Source organism: Camelina sativa, unplaced genomic scaffold (genome assembly GCF_000633955.1).
Source record: "Camelina sativa cultivar DH55 unplaced genomic scaffold, Cs unpScaffold00456, whole genome shotgun sequence".
NCBI lineage: Eukaryota > Viridiplantae > Streptophyta > Magnoliopsida > Brassicales > Brassicaceae > Camelina > Camelina sativa.
The window spans coordinates 77,377-88,901 of NW_010921702.1; the positions used below are offsets into that span (position 1 = coordinate 77,377).

At 39.2% G+C, this 11,525-nt stretch overlaps 1 protein-coding gene across 1 annotated transcript; it reads right to left on the reverse strand.

Moving 5' to 3' along the window:
• Positions 1 to 292: 292 nt before the first annotated feature.
• Positions 293 to 1,006, reverse strand: LOC109131534 (defensin-like protein 10). Its single transcript, XM_019242580.1, has 2 exons — positions 909 to 1,006; positions 293 to 636 (listed from the first exon to the last, which is right to left on the reverse strand). The coding sequence occupies exons 1-2, from the start codon at positions 970 to 972 to the stop codon at positions 479 to 481; spliced, it is 222 nt and encodes a 73-aa protein (XP_019098125.1). The 5' UTR covers positions 973 to 1,006; the 3' UTR covers positions 293 to 478.
• Positions 1,007 to 11,525: the final 10,519 nt, after the last annotated feature.

The following is an 11,525-nucleotide window of genomic DNA, read 5'->3' on the forward strand; positions in this document are numbered from 1 at the left end:
TACGTACACTTTTAAAATAGTATTCATTTACATATTAAACTTGTTTCTTTTTATTAAATGATATATAAGCGATCGATCTATGATAGTTTTTGTTTTCTATTTATTTTTCAATAATTATTTTTTTTTTTGTAGAGAATTATTTTATTTAGTAGGATACGTTTTTAGAATGATGTTTTGTAGGATAAGTTAATTATTTGTAGTATACGTAATTAAGTAGGAGTATTATATATGTAATTAATGAAACGTGTATTTACATGGCGGATGATCTATAATATATATAAGCAAATTTAAAGACAATACATAAACACTTAAATTCTTAACACACAAAAAAAAACAACATTATTATATATATACAAAAAAAACACATAACTGATAAATAGTGCCTTTCAAGATTATTATATTTCTGTCGAAACTAGAAAACGATGAAAGAGAGTATAAATTTAAATGTTCATTTTTCGATAAATGATTAATTGATGAATTAGCAAGCTTTGGAGCAGTAGCAACGGAGACTATTGCATCGACCGCTTGTAAAACCTTCGCTGGGGCAAGCTTTGGCACAGGTCTGTGAGTTGAGACAAACTCCTTGGAATTTGCTACTCTGTGACTCGCACGTTCTTGCTTCCACAGGACCCATTCCTAAATCACATGACCCACCATAATTAAGAACCATGCACATCTTTTATTTTACTATAATCGAAACTTAAAATTAGAGAAACATGCATGGGTTGATATATATGTGGATCATTTTTCATGCTCATATTGGCATATGCATAAAACTATTAGTCCCAGAGACGGCCATAAGATATGTTAGGCCAGGCCACATAGTTACATAGAATTGATATTTTTTTTGTTGCATGCATATTTCCCACAAGTATATATCAAATGACATAATGTTTATAATTATGAACCTGTGGCAAAGAGGAGCATGAACGAGAGGAGAAGGGCTGAGACCAAACGCAGAGAGAGCTTCATTTTAAAAGAGATAAAGATACAAATGTTTAGAGAAAGCTAATAAGATTTGATAGGATCAAGAAGAAGAAGACGATGGCACTATATAAAGGGAATGAATTCTTTTGTTGGTAAAAGGTTTCGTAGTTTATGGTCATACCAAAAATAGAAACAAAACGTGAACCAGTTAAACTTTTACCCAAAGGTGCAATCGTAATTAAGGGTTGACCAGTCAATTTAATAATCAAATTATTTATAAGTATAAAGTTTATAACACTAGAGAAATATGATTATAAACGTAGAAGAATGCATAATTGCTATCAAAGCCCAATATCGGTAATGATCATAAAACGTTCCTATTAACTAAAAGCTACATAATGAGATATTGATTTATGAATAAACCAACCCTCCAAACTTTTTTATATAGAAAATGCAGGATGTATTACTTAATTTATATTACGAAAACATTTTAACTATTACTTTGCTGCTAGCTTGGTTATTAAATTGTTTTCGATTTATGACGTCACTTGGTTGTTAATTTGTTGTTATGCTAATCCGATGCCACTATATAATTGTTGTTCACACTATCAAATTATTGAAATATGTAGTTTTGCATGTAGACTCTTGAAGATTCTGCAGCCAAGTTGGTTTTCCCCTCTAAGTGTGATACCCCAAACCCGAGTTTGATTCCCTAATACCACATTAAAAAGTTATTTTTTTTCTTTTTCAACTGTTTAAAAAAAATTATTGACCTACCTAAAAAAAATTTCTGAGTCCGCCACTGGATACATGAGCCAAAGTTAAAGTAACGTAAATAATGTTTACTTCACTGGATACATGAGCCAAAGTTAAAGTAACATAAAACATGTTACTTATAATGTACGTGAACCAGAATCTCCGTTTTGAGATCGATCGATGCAAGACTGCATCAGTCGATGCAAGGTACTTTTCTACAGGACAATTTAAATTATGCACGTATTATTGCATTTTGAGTTTTGGAAACTCTAGTGGGTCGAGTATAAAAAATTATTTTGACGCTTTTGGCCGAGTTTGGTTACTTTTTCCTTCAACAAAAGAGAGAAAACTTCGAGAGATTTCATGTGAACGTTTTTGAGGAGCTTGAAGCCATTTCTTGTGAGATCTAACTGTGGGAATAGAGATCTGAGGCTAAGAACATGAGAGAAGCTTGCTAAGACGCTATTGTCGTGGGTTTTGGAATCAGATTTGTCTTTCTCAAAGGTGAGTGCATGACCATGGCTGATCTAAGCGATTAGATGTGTGTTTTTGTGTGATTTTGGATATTGATTGCTAGTGTGCTTGTTTGTGAGTGTTTTTCATAGTGTTTGTAGCTTTTAGAGAGCGGTTTTGGCATCACGAAACCGAGAGGAGTCGGAGAAGATCGTGTTTGGCTATGCTTGGCGCGACTGCATCGGTCGATGCAGCTAGGGATTTGATAATAACGAGAGACGCTGCATCGATCGATGAAATGAGTGCATCTGTCAATGAAAGGAGTGTATCGGTCGATGCAAGGAGTGCATCGGTTGATGTAGAAGGCGTTGCATCGGTCAACGCAAGGTCGTTGCATCGGTCGGCGCAAGAAGTATGTTGGTCAACGTAAGGCTGCATTGACGGTGCATGTGTTCAGAGTTGTCTAGTTTGCTTGTTTTTGTGTATTGCCTTTGTTTGTTTTTTCGCTTGTGTGTATAGCCCAGTAGATGGGAGGATCACCTCACTGAGTGTTTATGATAATACTCACGCATCTCAACTGTTGTTTGTGGTGCAGGTAAAGGCAAAGTGTAATTGTGGAATCAAGGCGATGAAGAGGAGGATGTTCTAAAGGCTCGGTTGTTTGTTCTATGTTGTTGTTAGGTTGCTAGAATGGAACAATGTGATCTAGAACGGTTGTTTAGGTTGATGGTTCATTGTTCTGTGACTTTGTTTATGTTATTGGCGTTAATGGATAGATGTTATCGTGTTATTCATTTATTCATTATTAGTTAATGTTATTGATTTATGGTATCCACTGTTTTTTTATTCGGCTAGGTGTATAGTGAGTATGAGATCACTAGTTAACTATTATAATAAAAAGAAAAAAAATAGTAGGTCAGGTCGTTTTAGTTTGGTATCAGAGCCCTTACGGTTCTAGGTATGTGTTCATTGCGTTTTTTGTTGTTTGATGTTTCAATTTGCATGATTTTATTGATTATGTGAGTTGGTCAACTGTGTGCTGCATGGGATCCTAGAACATCCTCTTCGACTCTTAGAGCCTTCAATGGGATTCCACGGTATGTTCTGTATTTTTGTGTGCAGTTTAGTTTGCTTTGTTAGCCTATGTTCTTGGAAGTACAGTGGTTAGAAGTTTTTGAGTTGTTAGTCGTGGGCGTGGTTGTAGCTAGGGTCGAGCAGGTTCCCGAGGCCAGCGAGTGTGTAGCCAGACGTCCACAAGGAGGCACGACAGAGGGTCGCAAGCATATCAAAAGGGATCAGAGGGTTTAGCCGGTGAGAGTGCTGGGAGTGTTGGGAACCCAGGTGTGGGGTTGCTGTAGGTGGAGCCCAAGGTAAAGATGATAGCTTGGCGTATCTTTCGGCGTGCTATGGGATCTGTTACTGAGAGTGGTACTAGTTCAGGCTCCAGTTTTTCCGCTTGTGGTGGGGGTGTAGTCGGGGACTGCGGTTGCTGAGGAGCTTCCATCCTATCTTAGGAAGATGGAGCAGTTGTAAATTATCAGTACGAGATGGTTCTCGAGAGGTACCATGCTAAAGATGCGGATGGTTGGATGGATACAGTTGGAGTATTTTTCTTCGTTCGGTTGAGTGTTCCAGTCGGATGCTGGAATGTCTTGTAGTCCACTGTCTAGAGGTTGATGGACATCCCTGGTGGATGGGTGTTGCAGCTAAGGGAGTGTAGGCAGCTTACGCCTTGACGGGTTTTAAGAAGGAGTAAATTGATTCTGTGTGTGCACAAATTAAGTCGTGGAGGGCAAGCGTGCTCAGGTGCACAGGCTTATGAGAAGCCTTCAGGCATGTTATATCGATCATTGTGGTGATGGTGGTTGGACTTTATTGCAGATGAACTGGGGTTTTAAGTCCCATGTCATGTTTGATTTAGGAACAACTCATTGCTTCATTACCTTGGAGTGCGCTGAGAGCTCCAACATCACAGGAGATCCCAGAGAGCGATCGGGTGTTATTATAGTTGCGGGAGGCGATTTTTTGAGCTTCTCTGGATGGATAAGAGGTGTTGATATTTAGATTGAAGGGAATAGAGGCCAGAAGATTTGATTATCAGTCTCGTGAAGTTGTATGATGTTATTCTGAAATGGATTGGTTTCATCGTCACAGGGTACATCTGGACTGTCATCGGGGTAGAGTGGTGTTCGAGCATCAAGAAGGGATGCTTATATATGAGGTAGTACGAGTGAATTTGTGGAGTCTTGTGATCTCGGCCATGCAAGCAGGGAAGATGATCGAAAAGAAACGTGAGGCCTACCTAGTTACAATCTCGATGATGGATTCAGTGGGGCAGTCTACGGTTGGTGGTATATGGGTTGTTGAGGAGTTTGAGGATATGTTCCAGTCATTGCAGTGGTTACCACCATCTCGGTCTGATCCTTTCAGGTTTGAGCTGGAGCCGGGGATTACGCTGTTATCCAAGGCGCCTTACAGGATGGCTCTAGCAGATATTGCAGAGCTGAAGAAGCAGCTGTAGGATCAGACCGAGATTGTAACCAGGTAGGCCTCACGTTTCTGTTTAAGTCCCACGTCATTGCTTCATTACCTTGGAGTGCGATGAGATCTCCAACATTAGAGGAGATCCCAGAGAGCGATCGGGTGTTGTTATAGTCACGGGAGGCGGGTTTTTGAGCGTCTCTGGACGGGTAAGACGTGTTGATATTTAGATTGCGGGAGAATAGAAGCCAGCGGATTTGATTATCAGTCTCGTGAAGTTGTATGATGTTATCCTGGGTATGGATTGGTTTCATCGTTACAGGGTACATCTGGACTGTCATCGGGGTAGAGTGGTGTTCGAGCATCAAGAAGGGATACTTATATATGAGGTAGTAAGAGTGATTTCACGGAGTCTTGTGATCTCGGCCATGCAAGCAGGGAAGATGATCGAGAAGAAACGTGAGGCCTACCTGGTTACAATCTCAATGACGGATTCAGTGCGGCAGTCTACGGTTGGTGGTATATGGGTTGTTGAGGAGTTTGAGGATGTGTTCCAGTTGTTGCAGGGGTTACCACCATCTCAGTCTGATCCTTTCAGGATTTAGCTAGAGCCGGGGATTGAGCTGTTATCCAAGGCGCCTTACAAGATGGCTCTAGCAGAGATTGCAGAGCTGAAGAAGCAGCTGGAGGATCTTTTGAGCAAGGGATTCATTCGTCCTAGTGTTTAACTGTGGGGAGCGCCGGTGTTGTTCGTCAAGAAGAAGGACGGAAGTTTTTGCTTGTGCATCGCTTATCGGGGTCTGAACCGGGTCACTGCAAAGAACAAGTACCCTCTTCCCAGGATTGATGAATTGTTGGATCAGTTGAGAGGTGTTACTTGGTTTTTTAAGATTGGTCTGGCATTGGATTACCATCAGATTCCGATAGATGATGCAGATGTGAGGAAGACGGCTTTTAGAACGACGTATGGGCATTATAAGTTCGTGTTGACACCATTCGGGTTGACCAACGCATCAGCAGTGTTCATGAGGTTAATGAACAATGTGTTCAGGGAGATTTTAGATGTTTCTGTTATCATCTTCATCGACGATATTATGGTATACTCTAAGAGTCCTGAGGAGCATGTGGTACATTTGAGAGCAGTTTGTTCAAGGCTGCATCGGTCGACGCAAGGTACTCCTCTACGGGACAACTTAAGTGAAACGCATGTTTTGTTGCGTTTTGGGTTTTGGAATAAGACGATCCGACCCATTTTTTTTTGGTTTTTAATACAATTTTAATTAGTGATCTCATACTCATTAATATCATAACCCTAATCAATACAACAGCGGAAATAACAACCCATATCAACCAGCAATTATCCAACAAATATCTCAATAAAGTAAATAATCAATAACAAAGATGTCTACAAATCCTTGATGTATTGTGTTTTTGATGTCTTTTATCCTTCATTTAATATTCGTCTTGAGTCTTTTGTCGCATCTTTGTCCGTCTTTTGTGTCTTTTTGGTCTTTTCTTGAGTTGTGATTAGGTGCGAAGACAATGTGCTAGATTTGGAGTCTTTTGGTTGAATTCGAGCTTAACTGGAATAAAGAAGCAGGAAGTGACTTTTTGTACATCTCCAAGTTGAATTAAATCATGAAGTCTGGACAAGTCTGAAGAAGTCTAGTGAAGTCTGGAGAAGTCTAGAGAGGTCTGGTGAAGTTTGTAGACAAATCTTGAGAAGTCTGGTGAAGTCTGTAGAAAAGTATGGTGAAGTCTGTAGAAAAGTATGGTGAAGTCTGTAGACAAGCCTGGTGAAGTCTGTAGACAAGTCTGGTGAAGTCTGGTGAAATTTATGCACAAGTCTACTGAAGTCTGGACAAGTGTGGTGAAGTCTGTTTTGACTACAACCAGACACTTATTTCCTTTTTCTATTCTCATTTTTTATTTTATATCTTTTATTTTAATAAGGGTATAAATACCCCCAAAACCTAATGAGCAACACAGGCTATGATATATGCTATTTTCTAAGTTTTTCTGTACCTGGAGACTTTATTAAGCTATTTCTGGAGATTAGAGATTCATCCTCTTTGACAATTTGGAGAAGATTTCTAAACTCTTTCCTCATTTTATTTAATCATTTTAATTATGTCTTCTTCCTCTCTTTGTGTTGTTGCTTTCAATATGTGTGAGTAGTCACCTAATTGGGTTTTAGGGTTCTAAGTAGGGGATCAAATGATTTAATGGTTTAATTGTTGCTTGATAATTCTATTTTCGTTGTGGTTCTTTGATTTATATGCTCTTAATGCTAGAATGAGACTGATCACCTTGTTCTAGATTTTAGGTCTTTCTATGCATCACAAGTGTTCGATAGAATGCTTGAACCAATATGAATTGAGCAATATTTCTCTAACCTGCAAAAGTTGATGGAGGGGATATTGTGAACTTAGTGAACTTGTTTGATAATGCAAATTTGATTTAGGAGATTACAAATGAAAGTTTAGTAATTGAGTAGTCAACTTTAGTGATACCTTGAAAGAGGGTTAGTCAAATCTTGTGTTCATGTTCTAGACGGTTCTTAACTATTGAATTCCTTGTTTCTTTTCCCCATTGGTCATTGATCTCTGAAATGCCCTATAGCCCACTGTTTTAATCTCATAAGTTAAATCGTTTTATTTATTGCATTTTTATTTACAATTTCTGAAACCAAACAAACAAACTTTCGTTCGCTTTAGCTATTTACAAGTCTCGCAAATCTTTAGTGTACCATTGGTCCTTGTGGATTTGACCCGCATATACTGCCTTGCGGTTAAGTGTATCTGGTAAATACTCGAGCAATCAAGTTGGCGCCGTTGCCGGGGACCAATTGCGTTACCTAGAGATTTAGGATTAGTTTATAGTCTAGAGTATTTTTATTTACAGCTGCTGGTAACCAAAGCTTTTTCTCACTTTTTGGTGTTTTCAGGTGTATGACCCGCAGTGCAGGCTCTTCACACCTAGAACAATATCACGAAGACTTGGGAAAGGTTGAGAGAGAGAATAGGAGAAAGAAAAGACTTGCTGAAACGGCTGATGGTTTAGCTGGTCAAAATGTTGGCAATGTGGATGATGAACATCATGGAGAGTTTGAGGATCCCCCTCCTGCTGGAAACGTTAATCCTCCTGCTGGTGGAGCACTACAAGAAAACAGGCCATTTGCCACTCCTACTATAGTCGCTCTTTAGTCGCAAATAAGGGTTTTGCGACTACTTCGTGACTCTTATTGATGGTCGCAAAAAAACGGTCGCAAAATATGTTGGTTGCAACATGGTCGTTTATTTGCGACAGATTACGGACTCTTTTATATAGTCGTATATTTATGACGATACTGTGACTAGAATTGGTAGTTGTACATTTCCGACTAAACTGCAACAAAGTCTACTTAGGGACAGTTTTGTTACTACGTATAACAGTCGTATGTTTACGACCGTTTTGGGATTAACGGTAGAGTCTGGGTTTAGCGATGGATTAAGGACGACGTATTAGTCCCAAAAGGGTTGCAAAGTGTGTTTTAGTTTAGTAGCAGTTGAGTCGCAAATTAGTCGTTTATATTTACGACTATGTTAAGACTGTTTTTGTAGTCGCTAAGGAGTTCGTGTTTAGTAACTATTGTGCCACTATTTTGTGAATTGGTTTAGTCACAAAATAGTCACATTTTGTGAATTGGGTTAGTCACAAAATAGTCACATTATTTGAATTGGTATAGTCACAAAAGAGTCACATTTTTTAATTGGTTTAGTCACAAATCAGAAACATTTTAGCAATCCTAATTGTGATTAATTTGGGAATTTCAAATGCTAATAATCAAAAGGAATGATGATTGAAACTACCACACAAGCAAACTTATCATCCAAAACAAAAAGATCATCCTAAACATCCAAGAAACAATATTCAAAAGCAAGTTCATACATAAAGAAAAGGGGAATTAGAAGTTTAGTTGGAAGAAGTATTAGAGGTAGGGGTTTGTGCAGCTGGACTGGAGGGTGGTGTGGTGCCTCCATCGATGGGTTGTGCAGTGGTTGTAGGCGCGATAGCTGGTTGGGTGGCTGCAGGAGGAGGAACCGTAAAAGCTGAGTATTCAGGAATTTTTTTCAGAGATGAAGAGGACAAGCTTGTTGATCACAGCTTGAGACTCTTGGTGTTCCTGATCATGTCGTGCATTCTCAGACTCATGTTCAGATATCTTGCGCCGAAGTTGATCTTGAAGCTCCGCAAGAGTTTCTGCAGAAGAGCTCGCATAACTCTATTTCCTTTTTCCTTTCCTTAGTGTCTCAACAAGTGATCCAAGGCCAAATGGGTTACCTCTGTTATCTGTTTGAGTACACTAAACTAAAAGATAAACATTCGCTAATCAGCACAAACAAGAAAACCAAATGCAGAATCAACATCAAATATTCTAGGTTCCTAAGCATAGCTCATTAAAAAAATTTAAGAAAACTAGGAGACTGTTAATCTAAGAATAAACATCAATCATCATTCACATTAAGAAACCAAAATTAACAAAGAAAAATAACACACAAAAGACAAACGAATTACCGCAAGGAAGATTTCATTTCTTTCTTCAAGGGAAAGAGTTCGATGTGTTGAACTCTCTGAACCATTTGGACCATCATTGTCCGTGTCAGTTTATCTGTCTTCTATGGTCTTCTCATCGGTCTCAGTAACTTGTTTGCTTTTTGATCCACAAATGATCCATCTGGCCGAGTGTGTGTTTTAAGAAACACTTCGACCAGTGATACAGGACGCCCCAGCTCTTCCTCCTACAATGATAGTGAAACACATTAAATTATGAAAATTTTAGAAAAACATTAGGAGCTTAAGTGGCCGTGAGAGCATTAAATTATGAAAACATTAGAAAAACTTTGAGGTGAAGTGGATGGAAAGAGAAGTGTTACCATTTCTTGATGAATTTGTACATATGATTTCTGACCAGCTAAGTGTTTGTGCACTCCAAGGCCTCCACGGTCCGAGTTTCTGCAATGAGAAGCATTCTCACTCCTCTCCATGGCATCAGGGGTGTTCCAATATTCGCACATAATAGGCCATACTTTATCACCAATCCATGGTGGTTGTACACCACTCCTCCTAACTTGACTGACAATGCCTTTCATCCTGCTCTTTGCTATCTTCAAGAAACCTTCTTTAACAAGCTCAGTAATCCCGATATCCCAATTATACTTCCGCTACAATAACACAAAACATTTAAGTTAGCAAATTGACCAATTCATTTATATAGAGTTAAGTGTTTAAAGCATTGTCAAAACTATAATTTGACTTACCGCAAATGTCCTGAAGTATCGCTCTTGCATGCGTTGTGGAGTAACCTTCCAACTGTAGTAAGGCCCATCAAACTTTCGCCTTAAGATTCCAGCAATGACTTGAGAAAGCTTTCCTTTGTGCCAGTTAAACCTGTTACATTAACTGAGTAAGTCTACTTGAAAATATGAACCAATAACCTATTGAAACTATTGAATATCTAATAACAACCGATTACTGAACATGATCAAACTATTGAACATCAAACAACAACCGATTAGTGAACCTATTACCGCAAGAGGAGAGAGTGTTACCGAGTATACTTAAAGATCAAACTATTGAACACATTCATGCTTTAAGATTCTTTGTGACATACCGTGTATACTTAAAGAAAAATTACAAGAGGAGAGAGTGTTTATACCATAGAGTTTCGACTCCAGGGATAGGATGCTGAGACAGGAGTGGTAGATGTTCTCGGCCTGGAAGAGCTAGCAAACCATCTAACAGATCTTGGTAGTGATCGACATTTTGATTAGGGTTTTGTTCCTCCTCGTTTTCTTCTTCGCCGTTATCTCCCTCCTGAACAAGCTCCGGTTGCGGTTGAGGGTGAGGAACAAGAAGAGGCGCTTGTTGAGGATGACTACTCGACGGTTGATTTGTCCTCGACGGTGGATGACTACTAGACGGTTGATTTGTCCTCGATGGTGGATGACTACTCGACGGTTGGTTTTTCCTCGATGGTGGATGACTACTCGACGGTTGGTATGTCCTCGACGGTTGATTTGTGAACGATGGTGGATCTGTAGTCGGCAATGGACTACTTATTGGCGCTGGATTTATCGGGGGAAATTGTGAAGGACGGCTTTGATGTGAATGGGTTGCAGACTGTGTCGTAGAGTGTGTGCGTTCAGAAGGGTTCGACGAATGAGAAGAGGTTCTGCTACCATTGAAGATTCGGACACCGGTGGCAGTTCTGCCACCGCGACCTCTGGAAGCACCCTTGGTCTTAGGAGGCATCGGATCGACGATTGAGAGAGAGAGAGAGAGAAGAAGAAAAAGATTTAAAGAGAAAGCGATAGAGGATTGAGAGATTGAGAGAGAAGGAGAGATCGATGTGTTTGAGAGAGAAGGAGAGTGAAGAGGTTTGAGAGAAAAAACCCTAGATCGATTGAAAAAGAAAATAAGAAGTGTTAAAACGTTTAAGTGTTTGCCTAGTTATTAACGAAACAACGTCGCAATGTAGTCGCAAAAGAGTCGCAGTATTAAATTTTTGGGGGGGAAAAAAACGCGTAAATAATTAGACAAATTTCCCAAAATTATTGGTGGGAACATAAACCGCCAAAACAGGGTGGCAAAACAGTCGCAAAAACAGTAGCAATGGTTGCAAAGCAGTCTCAAGACAGTTGCAAAGTGGTGGCAAAGTGTTACTCTTTTGTGAGTGTATTTTACTAGACAATTTAAAAGTCTGATTTTCACACATTAAGAGCTTATTTGCATCCATACATCACTCATACTAGTAGTAAAGAGTATATAAAATAGAAAGAGCATGTAAAACATTGCTTTTAAAATATAAGAATTACATTATTCTAAAGTCCTACACATTCTTCCATGGTGACATGTTTTTACAAAGA

Bases quoted from the DNA above. Each gene is read 5' to 3' on its own strand.
- LOC109131534 (XM_019242580.1), bottom strand. From the start codon at position 972: ATGAAGCTCTCTCTGCGTTTGGTCTCAGCCCTTCTCCTCTCGTTCATG. The intron at 637-908 runs GTTCATAATTAT...CATGTGATTTAG, and splicing joins CATGCTCCTCTTTGCCACAG to GAATGGGTCCTGTGGAAGCA.